The sequence below is a fragment of the Dermacentor albipictus genome, chromosome 5, assembly GCF_038994185.2.
Source record: "Dermacentor albipictus isolate Rhodes 1998 colony chromosome 5, USDA_Dalb.pri_finalv2, whole genome shotgun sequence".
NCBI lineage: Eukaryota > Metazoa > Arthropoda > Arachnida > Ixodida > Ixodidae > Dermacentor > Dermacentor albipictus.
In genome coordinates, this window is record NC_091825.1 from 136,457,041 (window position 1) to 136,470,918 (window position 13,878).

The 13,878-nt window shown below is 42.5% G+C and overlaps 1 protein-coding gene across 1 annotated transcript in view; it reads left to right on the top strand.

The window, feature by feature from the left end:
* Positions 1 to 302: 302 nt before the first annotated feature.
* The window catches only part of Lerp (lysosomal enzyme receptor protein), a 78,530-nt gene continuing 64,954 nt past the window's right edge, over positions 303 to 13,878 (top strand). The window contains exons 1-5 of the mRNA XM_065441162.1: positions 303 to 560; positions 6,417 to 6,708; positions 10,924 to 11,155; positions 12,307 to 12,515; positions 13,327 to 13,495. Coding sequence (XP_065297234.1) covers positions 433 to 560; positions 6,417 to 6,708; positions 10,924 to 11,155; positions 12,307 to 12,515; positions 13,327 to 13,495 — 1,030 coding nt within the window. The 5' untranslated portion in view covers positions 303 to 432. The remainder of the gene's footprint in view (positions 561 to 6,416; positions 6,709 to 10,923; positions 11,156 to 12,306; positions 12,516 to 13,326; positions 13,496 to 13,878) is intronic.

Sequence of the window (13,878 nt, forward strand, 5' to 3'; positions counted from 1 at the left end):
GTTTTGGACACAACCTAAGCTTTTGAAGCATGGCCTTCGAGATGAGCTTACGTTACTACGAGGCTTCAGAACCACTTATATTTTATGTTTGAGCTTGCTTCTAGCAACGGTTAGACCTTTTAGAAAGACGTCAATTTTCTTAGTGCAAATATAAGACCCAAATATCAACGTACCAAAACTAAGGCAAGCGCTTGAAGATGTGCACTATGCAAAGTGAAAACGTAAACACTAGGGCTGTTCGTTCCGTTAGGCCGCTAGGTGGCGCATAGTCTGAAGCGGTGCGCAAAAAAAAGTAGCGAGAAGACAGCGCAGTTTGTTGGGTTGTGTTGCAGTTGTTGAGATGTGCGTGTGTACGCTGGTTTGAATGTAATGGTTTGCGTGAGTAGCTGAACTCTCAGCGAAGTATTGACGTTGTTAGAAATTAATGCAAGTATGCATTTGCGTGAGTTTTCGGCCGTTGGCCTCATTCTTTCGGTTGTCGGTACGCTCGCCGCAGCGGGAAATGACCAAAACGTCTGCACGGACAGCATTAGAGACGTGAACGGGCCCGTCATGTTCAGGTAAACTGCCAGTCGGCGTGTGCTTCCTATAATTCCGTTGCGACCTTCCAAGGTGGCTGCTGCTTTTACGAGCTGCCCGGGAGGTTGTCAAGGTTTCTCGGGCTCACGCCCATTTGAACAACACTTGTAAGTACGGAACGGGCTGCAGGGTTGGATGTGTGTCCGTGACTCATGCAATCTCATCACGAGCGCGTGCGTTTCATTGAATTCGCGGCGTCATGCGATTGCCCAACGTTCGCGCGTGACACGTTTTACTGTTATAAGTGTTAAGCGTTTTCTTCTGCTTAGTTTATATGACAGTCCCCTTTCACATTTATTACTTACATGTGAACGAAGGCATGGTTTCTTTTTCGCCGCGAAACGTTATCTGCGAAACGCGCACATTAGCTGCACTCACTTCCGTTTCGTGGCGACTAAAACAAGGTGAAGCATACCTGCGCACGTAGCGCACTTTTAGCGCTGTATTAATGTGCGACCTGCTCCGGTTACGATTAAAAAAAAAAAGCATGACTAAAACGCAAAAGCCTCGCACATGTCAAACTCGAACATCGCGTGTCAGCGCTTTGGTGTCAGCAGGCTCGCGACACGAAACCTCTGTTATGTCACCTGTTGGGCGTATTGTCGCGAACTGTGGAACCGTCAGGCAAATTTTGTGATTCAGTTGCGGTCGTTTCGTCGTTCACTTCGCAATTCTCACGTCAGCGTCTCTGCATCCGGACTCGTGGTAATAGCCGGCCGGATGATGTCGTTTGTTTCATTCACTCGCCGTGGTTGCTTAGTGGCTATGGTGTTGGGCTGCTGAGCACGAGGTCGCGGGATCAAATCCCGGCCACGGCGGCCGCATTTCGATGGGGGCGCAATGCGAAAACACCCGTGTACTTTGATTTAGGTGCACGTTAAAGAACCCCAGGTGGTCGAAATTTCCTGAGCCCTCCACTACGGCCTGCCTCATAATCAGAAAGTGGTTTTGGCACGTAAAACCCCATAATTTAATTTCATTTGTTTCATTCGCGGCGGCTCGGTATTTTCTGTGGTCTTGTTGCAATTAGCACGCTTAGCATTTCAGGCCACTGACTTGTCTTAAAGTAGGAAAAACGCAATTCATTCTTCGTGAGCCGCCTATCATTAAAGCCGTGCGGACAGTTTCTCATTGACGTCTACTATTCTCTCTTCGTCGTAATGCAGTGTTGCACAAACCCTTCCTGGTGGCGGAAGTTTGACACTTTTGCTCTCGCGCTCCCGTGGTTCGGGCTACCGGGGCGCCCCACTGGATGTTGCTATTGCTGTACTGTCACTTTGTTATCTGTGTTGACAGGGGACGTGTCTACACAGCGTGGGAGAAGCTGCGGACTTTGTCCACCCCTATCTCTTCAGAACGCTGTTTAGCCGGCTTAATCATGGGGCCTAATAACTTCACCAATGAAAGCTTCATTCGATAATTGTGTTTAGCTTCTGCATCGGCAACAGCAGTTTCATTGCAAACTATCACGCGATAAGGGATACTCAATCAAGTGACTCCGAAGAGCGCTTAATTATACCATTGTGAGGTGCACACAGATAGCACGCAACGGGAATATTTCACGAGATTGCATGTGACAAAGAGCTACTGCTCATTCTTATTGAGCAGTTTTTCCAGGCTTGGGACAGATAGCACGTAACAGGATTATTTCACGAGATGGCACTTGACAAAGAGCTACTGCTCATTATTCTTATTGAGCAGTTTTTCCAGGCTTGTGTACAATATACATCATTGTGTGGATAATACAGTTTGATTTCTATTCTCCAGCTGCCCTGTCACTTCGTTATAAAGCTAAAAGGTTCTTGACATTAACTGGATAAATTCCATTGTGACCTCTCCTGCGCTCTGATCCTTCATAAGAGTTAAAATGCTAGATTAAAATGTCATCACATGCTGCTAAATTTCGTTTGCTGACGAGATATGAAGCTGGGCAGGGACATTCTTTTTGTTGGGTGTGTATCCTGCTGTCAGTTTCTAGCAGCTAGGGGATGCACTGAACCGTCTTTCGTACAAAACAGTTCAGTTACTGAGTGCTTGGTATATTTGCTTTGCTACAAGATACATACAGTAGCAAATCTTCTCAAGTAACAGTGCAACCTTTTTTTTTTTGTTGTTGCCTTGCTGTCTGCTGTTTTACATGAGCGTATTGTCTTGTAGATTAAAAAAATTATTTTATACTAAAATTTCTGATTAGACAAGTCCCCCCCCCCTCCCCTCCTCAATGCTGCTGCTTGCTATGCAGTAAATCCTGCTGTCAGATGTTTCTCCTTGTTTGATTATATATGGACTGTTAAATAGCACATGTCAATAATACGTTTCCTTATAATGAACAATGAAATTTCCTCTATAGCTGAAAAAAAAAAGAAAGTTTGCGAAAGCTTTTCACAATACAATAAACCAAGGCACATTAAAGCAGCACTCTTTTTTTTTTAATTCAAATGAGAGCAAAGATAAAAAACATCATTCTCCACGTGTGGAGGTTATTGCTTTGTTTTCATTATGGCCTTGATGAATGCTTGCCACAAAACATGCCAAGTGGAAAACTATGAAATGTTTTGCTCAGTTCAGTATGGCACCTTTTCCTGTCCAGGGCTCCTGCTGAAAGCCATGTGTAAGGACCCTGTATATTAGCTTCTTTTTTTTCTATGTATTCGCCAACTGCCAGCATTGTTGCCTAGGTGATATATGAGAGGCCTTTCAGTGTCATGTGACTCTCTTCTGAGCTCCTCTGCTCTGACTCAGTTCAGGTGCGGGAATGATTCATTGGTGCCATTTTTCTTTTAACAATTTTTTTTTTTCACTTTCACATGCCTTCGAATCACGCGCTTTCCCACTTACTTTTCTCTGCCATCTGTTTGTTTTCTGGATTGGTGTCATGTGGCTGCGAGCTCTTTATGAGGGAGGGAATGGAGCCAGTTGTATGGAATTCAGGGTAGTTTCATGTTTCCAGTTGTTATGATCTGTGGATAGGCTTCCATTCTGAGAACCTTTATAGAGCTTTCGAGTTTGTTTATATTTGTAAAATGAAAATTTCTTTTGCTTCTGGGTTGTTGGTTCTAAACACCATTCAGGCATTAAGGGATATATCTAATAAAGCTGCTAAAGAGGAAGCTTCAGCTTGGGGCCATCTCAGATTTCCCTGTTCGAATGTGTGTAAAATGCAGAAATAATTCTCAGACAACCACTTTACTGAATGAAAGTTGTTGACTTTAACAGAAAAAGTTAAATTCTAGCAAGAATACTTATAAAACTTCAAATCTTTCACAAAAATTGTTGAAAATTAGTAAGTTAAAAAAAATAAAAGCACAAAGTTTACAAATCTAACTGTGCACCAAAAACAGATATTGCAGTTATGCAAACTGTTTGTTTTAGAGAATCTTAAGTGTACAAATGGGATATATGAATTTACAGCTTACGCTAAATTATTACGATGTTTATACAATGGTTTTGCGAATCTCCTACTCGTAAATCAGTAGTTTATTTCTGAGTGGTATATAATACATTAATTTTGTCCATATAGGAATATTATTGGGTGCACTTTCAGAATTGTGGTATTGTTTTTATTGCCGAGTTATACCCCTGCTACACGGGCACAGAAAATGGAATTAACTGGTTAACCCCATAGGCTTTAATGTTATTTGCGGGGTGCCACATGGACATGCTTAATGGCATTAAAGCTTAATGCCATTCGTGACGTAGTGCGTTCTCTTCACTTGACCGTCAAATGCATACTCTCGTTCCCAATGTTTCCACATTTTGACGAGACTAAACAGATTCTTAGTGAATAACAATTAATATATTCTTCACTTTCTTTAAAAAATTGCTCTTTCTCACGGCGTAGTGCGTTACAATTATTACAACTCACTTGGCCGTTGAATTCGTACTCTCGTTTCCAATGTTCCCGCCGTGGCTGTGGTGACCACATTCTGACGATATTAAGCTAACTTGTATATAAAAACAACTAATGTATTATTAAATTTTTTAAAAGGAGTTGTTTATTTTTGTAGAGATCAGAAGGCGATCTTGCTGCTACGCATGGCTAGAGCACTAATCGTGGGCGCATTAGCCTGGAGAAGCTGTTCGATAGCTGGCAGCGGCTCCATGCCTTGTTGGCCTCATACTGAAGCCTTTGAATTTCTCGACAATGTTTGACTCGAAGAAGCACATACATCAGAACAAACTGGAGCACACGGTCAAATTCTTCAGGATCGCAGCTTGAGAGCTTGGAAGCTGTGAGCACGATTTTTCCAATTTCAATGCTTTGGCTACACCATGTATTGGCCGTCGAGCTAGCTTTGGCTTCAAACAGTTTATGGCTGGGTGCAACAATGACCTTCCTGAAGTAAACTACATGCGACATGCCTATTAATGTTTCTCACACATCTTACATCACACATCACACATTTCTTAAACATCTGCTCCCTAGATAACTGTTTGTTTTATTGTATCACGATTGGCAAGCAAACTTGACCATTGCAGTGGAGCTATCTCCATCACAACGTTTAATGTCATTAAGTATGCGCGTGTAGCAGCAATCGAAATATGACGTTAAGAAACTTAAGGTCTTAAACTTTTTATGGCATTAACCTTGCTCATGTGGCACGGGTATTAGTTGTAAACTTGATATTGAGTTTCTTGAAATATTGAAATTTTCATAAAATTTGACAGCTGAAATAAAGAAATTTGCTTCATGCAGTTACTCGATTTCAACTTCATTTAAATGCAACACACATAATCAAAATTAGTGCAGAGGTTGCCGACAAAAACAATTTCCATGCATTCCACAATTTCGGTTTCCATGCATTTAGATGGAAGCTCGCGAGCAAGATTTTTTCTTAAAATAAATAGCAGTGTTTGTCTTGTAGGGGGTTCAGAGCTTTGTAATGCTTGCATTGAAGCTTGTATGGGCATTTAGGGTAGCACTTGTTGCGACATGTTTATTGCAAGGGCTGAAGAGGATAAGTGGATTCAGGTGACGGTGGGAGGAGGGAGGAAGGGGGGGGGGGTGGCTATTGAGTTGTTTGACGAAAGCGGTCACTACTCACTTACACCCAGGTGTCACACACGGCACAGAGTGTTTTGTGTGCCTGGAGCATGAACTCTGCATGGTGAAATTTTCATAATTTACCTTTTGAAGTTTTATAAAAGTAGCAACAAAGATGTTTTATCAGTATTATGTTTGCTTGCATGCACTTATACAATGAGGAAGTAGTGCTTTTATTGGCAGCTTAATATGACTTTTTTTGGAGACTAGGCTTAAAGCATATTTTCTTTAGCTGTCGCTTTCAAATTAGACGTGGGCGTATTCAAATTAGGCGTAGGCCAGCAAAATAAAACCTTGCTTAAGACTCATTAAACAAATATAACACGGGCCTCACTCAGACTAACTGAAATCACTCAACTAGGTACATTCTGACTCAAACCCACCAAAAGCAGACCCATCCGGACTAATTTGAATTCGGACTCTCCAGAAGTCTGTCTGATCAGGTTCATTAGGACAAAATCGCCAAAATGCGGCTCGCAGGCACCTGTTTCCAATGCGGGCGTCCAGACTGTCCATAATACATAGAAATATTGTACACAGTGGCCACTAATCTTGCCAGCATCTAGTGTTGAAAACTGCAAATAGAACCTAGCTGATGCTTATACACTCTGTTGGTGTGTACTGTGAGGCATCTTTCCTCATGTCAATTATACTCAGCAGTAGAGTAAGGGTCAAATGCCTGGTGACGATTGGCAGGTGCTGGTAGGCATTGCTATTCGCTGTACAAATTGATGTGTCTAGAAGTTTCAGCTTAAAGCTTCAGCATCACGAAAGCTTTCTCCCGCTCATCCAGGAACACATGGCAGATGCGCCTTCCTCCAGCAGAAGGCGTGCACTCGGACTTCATGTATCTTTCTGTCTGTGAGCCACTGAGTTTTCCTGCTGGCTCTCCGGCTGCGGTGTGCAATGGCAAGTCTGCGTGCCGTGTCACTGACGGCAAGGCGGAGGTGTATGCAGAGTTCAGTGCCAATGCTTCCAACGTAGTAGTGAGTGAAGGCTGGATCTTTGTGAAGGGGAACCAGTGTGCTGGAAGCTCCAACACAAACTACAAGATATCCATCAGAGTCAGCTGTGCAGCCCATCTTGTAAGTTACTCCTGCTTCCCTTCCTCTTTTTTAAAATTTTTAAGTACAAATTGTCACATTGCACTTCATTGGGTTATCCTAGGTTCGCCATCAATGTTGACTCAAAAGCTCTTTTGCCCATTGACCTGCACTGTAATTGGGCCTAGATTTCTGCATTGGCAGTAGGCGGTGTCTAAAACATAGTGGCCATGTCTTGTTTCTGGCTTCTCAATTGCTTCTGGCACATGCAGCTTGTAAAAGCACGGCCTTTAAGTTCCGTTTGTTACTCTGAGGCGACCGTTGCTGTGGTATCTATTTGGACTTCACCTATAGCAGATACAATTCTCTCAGTCTGGAATCAAACTGCTTATTAAAACAAATCATTTAACGAAGATATGAAGATGAAAGTATGCGCTGAAGCACACAATCTCAGCATCAGGTTCCTATTTCATAGATAGCAAGAAATGAAAGCCTCTGCAAAATTTTCACTCACCAAAAGGTAATTATAATATTACAGCTTGAAACTGCACAGCTAGTGAATGAGGTTAAATATGATTGTTGCACCATTGATAAACACAGAATTATGAACCAGTGATCACATGTGAGCTGATCTTAGTATATGATAATCTATGCTTCAGGTTACGAGAGGGAAGTGGAATTGGGCAAGCCATAATGCCAGACTCCTTTGCCATCTTGTAAATGTTTGTTATTTGCAAATACCATCATACATGGTACAGATAATCAGTGGTTTATTAAAGTAAAACACTGGGCATCAAGGGTGTGCGGTACATTGTGGAGACATCTTGACTAATGTGACTACACTACAGATTATACAGTAAAAGCTCGTTAATTCGAACCGCAAGGGGAAGCCGCTTCAGTTCGAATTAACGAAAGTTCGAACTAACGAAAGTGAAGGAGAGCAACAGTACACTGCGATTTGGAAGCAGTAGGCCATGTAAGAAATTTGGCGTGTCAGAAAGTGATGGCGTGTGCCGCGGGCACACGCCACCTTCAAGTCGAAGCTCTGGGTCCGACTGTGCCACACCACCGATGTCCACCGAAACGAACGTTAGCCGAGGCTTAACACCATCACAATGAATCACGACGGCCGATACCTCCTAAGCTGAAAACAGAGGTGCACAACCGATGAAGACTGCCGGGACAAAGACGCTGAACATGTGAAGGTGGCGAAGGCCCTGATTCGTTGGTTCTTGATTGCAAGCGCAGCTGCGACGTACTTGATTAGCTGTGTTTTGGCGCTTGCCGTGCCATCTCCACACAACATTAGCAGCTGTACAAGATTTCCAAAGCCTACGAGATTCGCAATGGGCAAGAAGTCTCGGAGGTTACGTAGAACGAGAGGCGGCAGCCGCCGCTGCCTTCTGGCTGACCCCGCGTCGGTTAGATTTTTTTCCGATTTTGCCTTCTGTCGCCATTTTCTACGTTTTGGAGGCAATACAGCCTTGTGTGTAGGCAGTAAGCGCGTTTCTCTGGCCGTGTGCCAGGCGAGCGTAGTTCGAATTATCCGTCAGGGAACCTTCTCGCGTTCGAATTAACGGACTTTTTTGTACATAGACTTCTGTGGAGCTTGGCCGGACCAAATCGTACGGTTCGAATTATCCATAAATTCGAATTATTGAAGTTCAAATTAACGAGCTTTTACTGTACTTAAGACAATGCTGCAGTGGCTGTGCGGCTTTAGAAATCTTACCCTGTGCATTTCACAGTGCAGTTTTTGTGATCTGCAGTGCTTTCTGCCGAATGACTACTTCACATGCACATGAAACTTTGGGACCTTAAATTATGTGAAATCATGTGTTCTTTGTGCACCTTTCAAGAGGGGTGACCTTTGGGCCAGTTGGTCCGACATGTTTAAAAGAGAAAAAAGAACTGCGACTTCAGACGAGACATAAGACCAAGAAGTGAACTGGACGAGCGGTAACTAGCAACTGAGGTTTGACCATGAAACACATAGCAGCAAAAGGTCGCATCTTCGTGCAGTGTGCCTTGACATAGTGAAGAACAAGATGAAATGCATGTGGCAGAAAGCATGTACAAGGTTAAGTGTCCGGCAGATGTGACAGCGGTGCTTCAACAAAGTGACTTAGATGCGAATTTCAGCATTTTGATAGATATGTAAGAGCTCTTCTACTCTGTTCCGCATGATGAACTTTTTTCCAAAGTTAGTGAACTAGCCAACTTCTCTGGTGTAGTGTCTTTTTAAAACAATTCTGGCATCTCCAGAGAAAGTTTTTTGGAACTTTTAAGGTGCTGCCTATGCGCAATTCTTGTAAAATTTGGAGGGAACCTGTACACCCAGAAACGGGACATCTGCATAGGTTTGTGTGTAGCACCTATCCTGTGCGAAATATACCTCGCTAGGTTTCACCGCCAGCTTCAAGTTCAGCTTGACGCCACCAACCTTGGTATTAAAATAGTGTTTAGATATGTAGATGATTTTTTACTCCTGATAAACATTGACCGCAAAGAGAGTCATAGCAGTGTCATTAGGGAAGTACTAGAAGTTTCTAACTTTGTTCCAAATCCTTAAATTTTGCAGTTTAACAGCAGCAAGAGCGGAGTATTCAGTTCTTAGATTTCCTTTGAAATGCTTGATAAAATGTGCTGGGCCTATCTGTCGCATCCTAAGAAGGCCATGTTACTGTTCTCTTCTTCACACTCGAAGCTAATTAAGAGAGGCATAGCTATCACCTGTTTGAGGTCAGCCCTTTTGAAGTCATGCCAGCACAAGACAGCTGAAAGTTTTCAGACCCAACTAAATAAGTTGAAACAGGCAGGCTTTCCTTCAGCCCTTCTTCAGGCAGTGAGTGAATAGCTGTTGTGGAAGCTGCGACTCAAGGTGCGTGGGCACGAGCATGCCCCCCTCAATAGAGGCCCCCTAGAAGTCGTGCACTATGTGCACAAAATGGCACACAACCTGAAGAGGCTGGTGGCTAAACAGGGCATTCGACTTGTGTTCTCAGCCTCCTGCAAGTTATTCCAACTATGTAGGCGCTTGGCGGATGGTCTGCGCAAGGTCACCTGTACTACTAAGCACGAGTACCAGTACGTGCGCTGTGCCATCAATGTGGTGTACCAGTTACCGTTATGTTGCGGCAGTGTTTATTTATGTTGGCCAAACTGGCCAATGTATTAATGATAGACTGTAGCAGCATTTCCGCTCCTTGAAGGGGGATAGTGGTGCCAATCTCCCCAGACACACCAGGGAATACAAAGGTTGCTACCCCTAATTCTATCAAGCCATCATTGTAGGATGGGGAGACTCTATACTTGCGAGAAATTATGGAAGCGGCACATATGTGCAGACTTGGCCTTGACACGTGTGTGAGCCTTCAGTGGCTCTCCTAGATTAAGAAACCAGATTTTTGATTAACAAGTGATGGTTGTTTTTTGCCCTTAACACTTTCCATAGTCATCTAGGGTGCTTTCTGCCACATGTGGCAGAAAGCACCCTAGCTACTACATTCGTTTGACAGTGGAAATTTCATTGTGCTTTGGCACCAGTGACTCTCATTGCATGGTGTATCATTCATGCTTAGAACTTGTCATGAAAAATAAGCGTATAAAGCTAGATGGTGCTTCAAAAGTTACTGTACTACTCGTGTAACACCTGCCCCCCCCACCCCTCCCACGCACACACTTTTGAGGGAAAAAAAAAATTGAAAGAAGTTTTGCCAATTATTGAATTTTGAACACATGGCATTCACTATCAGTTGATGCTGCTGCTGAATGTTTCAAATGTTTAACAGCATGTATGGCAACCAGGTCAGCCATGCTTGGGAGCATGTTGCCGAGGTAGTAAATGATCGCAATGACACCAGCAGCGCTGAATCTTAAAGAAATGTGGGTATAGTGTGCAGCCAGTACTTGCATTATTGTGCACATCATTCGCAATTCATTGGCTGTTTTAGTCATGAATTACACGTGTAAGAGCCGCTCCATGCCAATGTTCTGAAGTAAAAAAAAGGTACGGTTGTTACACGTCACTACGGTATATGCACTCTATTACAATTCAATAAAGGCCAGTCTCGCATTGCTGACAATGGCTGATTGGCCTTTGACCTTTTTTTCTCCGATAAAGTGTACATGAAGGTGCCAAAGATATTTCCAGTCAAGGGCAGACGAAACATTAATGGCTGCCATGACTGCCTGATTTCACCCTCTGCATAGTGAGGAAAATTTAAGAATAAGACCAACTACCATCTCTTCATGCAGGGATCTCCAGAGTACTTCATTGACATGAAGTGCCAGCTGTTCCTCATGTGGAGGACATCTGCAGTATGCGCTAAAAAACCTGGACGCACAGAGGTTCCTTGCACTGCCTACACTGACAGCGGCTTTCGTCATGATCTGTCGGGCCTGATTAAAAGCGTAGGCGGATACATGGTGGAAACAACAGACCCAGCCACAAGTTTGGTCATCAACATTTGTTCTGACATGGCATCTGGTGAGCACTGGTGAACTTCAGGCAGGGCTAGTTGGTTCTGAATGGTGCAAATGCGTACCTGCCTATTCTCCAAAATTTTTCTTAAACTTTACGAATTCGGGTTAGTTCTACAATTTTACAAAAATTGTCAAGTTTCATGAAATAGATTCTGCTTGTGAAGTTTTAAAGGCTTTGAAGGATCATCATCATCATCATCGGCGCAAAGTATGAAGATAATGCATACAAGAAAAATTGATGTTACCTGTGTTGTCCTGTTGTGGCAGCTTAAGATTGGGGTCGTATCAGGATTGTGATAACAGGAGGGTACTTTCTTAGTGTAGCTTATTCAGGCAAGGTCCTGAAGTAGGTGAAATTTGCTACAGCGCAGTCACTGAAAAAGTCACTGTGATCTATAAGCAATGTATTGCGTTTCACTCTGCTGTTTCTGTAATTTACTCCTGCTTGTGTACCCCATTTAAGGGTAAATCATCGAAAATAAGGCACGCGTATATCCCACGAGAGGTGTGTGCTTATGAAAAATTAAATAAAAATGAGACAATGCAATGTCCTTGTCTGATCTTTGCTTTTATTTTTGTTGTCCCAAGTCGCATTGTCACATTTTGGGCTTTAGAAACATTTGTAGTCAAGGTTTTGACAAGTCTCTCCGGTCTGGAAAAAGTTCAAAAATAGTAAAATACAGACCACAGAAGAAAACTAAGGATAGACGTTTCTACCTTACCTAACATAACCTAATATAGCAAGGAAACGCATTAGTCTTGTGCTGGAAGCCTTGGGGACAAGGCTTCCACCAGGGAAACTGAAACATCTTTTCAATTAATTCTGTTCTTGACTTTCTTTATTGCTTATTTCTGCATCAAACAATTATATTTAAAGAAATAACAAGTTCCCATAGAAGACTAGTAGCATAATTTAACAGCGAGCGTTAGACATAGGTGCTGTGGAGTTAAGATAATTTCTTCCCAGCTGCTTGATTTTTGAACATCTATATTTAGTTGTATGTTTTTCTGCCCTACTGTAGTGCAGTAGGTAGCATGTCTATTTTAATATGGAGAGCTTTAGCCGAGCTCATTTTGTGCTCAGGAAAAACTGATGGATAAATTATTGCCAGCTAATAATGGTGCCCAACCTACATTCTTTTGTGTCGTATTCAGCTAATGGCATTACATACCCTCCTATGACTGGTGCCTGCATACTGGATGGCAAGGAATGCAAGTCTGTTGGTCAGCTGGAGTCTGGCCTTCAGGCCAATGGCTCTGGCATCTATATTGAGTACGCTCCTAGTCCTGGGTTGACTCCGAGACCGGGCTGCACGGAGCCCCCCAGGACTGTTGTCCAGTTTCAGTGTCCACACCGTGAAAAGGTAAGTACCAGGAGTAAAGTTGAGCATACTTTTTGCTGCAGTTACGTCACTGCCAGTGCAGTGATCTTTCACACATTAAAAAATATAATAATGAATAAATAAATAAATAGAAGCTGGAAGTTCTAACCTTACAATTACGGGAGATATCGCAGATGTTATTAGGTGAACACATTATATATGCTCAATGCATCACACATCCTACAGAGTTTGATGTCTCGAAATTCTGACTTCAGAGCGGGAAACTTAACACATAGCCTGCAGTGGCATTTTTGAAAGAGCTGAAGAGAGTTTCCAGTTGTGGATAGTTCAGAAAATAAATTGCACATTTTTGCCAATGAATCATTAACTTTTTAACAAATTGTCATAAAAGTAAAGGTGCACTAGTTAAAAGAAACTTACGGACTAAACTAGACGAAGACATTGGAACACAGTGAAAAGATTGTGCCCGAGCTGTCATTGTCTGCATGTCTTCGTCTAGTTTGCACCGTAAATTTCTTTTAATGTTACCCACGATCTAGGTCAAACCAAGATTCTGCGTGAACTAGTTGTTTGAATTTTTCTTTGTAGCACTTTGTTTGGGCATTAAAGGGTTAAGCTCTTAATGAATAAAAGTTGCAAAGAAAAAAGAGCTGGTCAAAAAAAGCTAAATGTCGAACATACAATTAAAGATGCTGAACCTTCCATTTAGTACGTATTATAATCGTAAAACAAAAGAAAATGGTTCTCAAGTTTTGATAACTAGCCAAAAAGGTTAACATGAGATTTGATTGTCTTTTTGAGCCTACTGTAATTTTCAAACTGTAATTTTCAGAGTCATGCCCCACGGCTAATTTCGGATGTAAACTGCCACTACTATGTCGAATGGGAGACGCAGCACGCTTGCTCATTGGATCTTCTTCGAGCTGATCCGGCTGACTGCAAGTTCACAAGCGATGTTCATGGCATTGACATTGACCTCAGCCCACTGCAGAAACAAGATGGTCTGTTTCAATTTGCAACTGCCACATCTCGGGTTTTAAAAAGGCTTGAGACTCCTCTTAATGCACTTTCTTACATCTTGGTGTTTCTAAATCTTTTGTCAATCAGAAACATTTGCTATCCTTACAGCCTTTAAATACTTCTTCTTTTAAGTCATTCACTAAAAGGCAAGGTGCTTCTTTCAAATCATTGCACTTGTCGCATCTGACCACACCTGCTTTATTCTTTCAAATTGCTTTTTGTTTTGTGGAAAGATGTGAGAAAATGCTTGTGTAGGGATGCAGGATGATGTTAATCAGCATGAAAGCCACTGAATGACACAATTGAATTATTGAATGACACAAGGGCATATTAACAAACATCTCTTCAGAAAGAGACAGAAGAA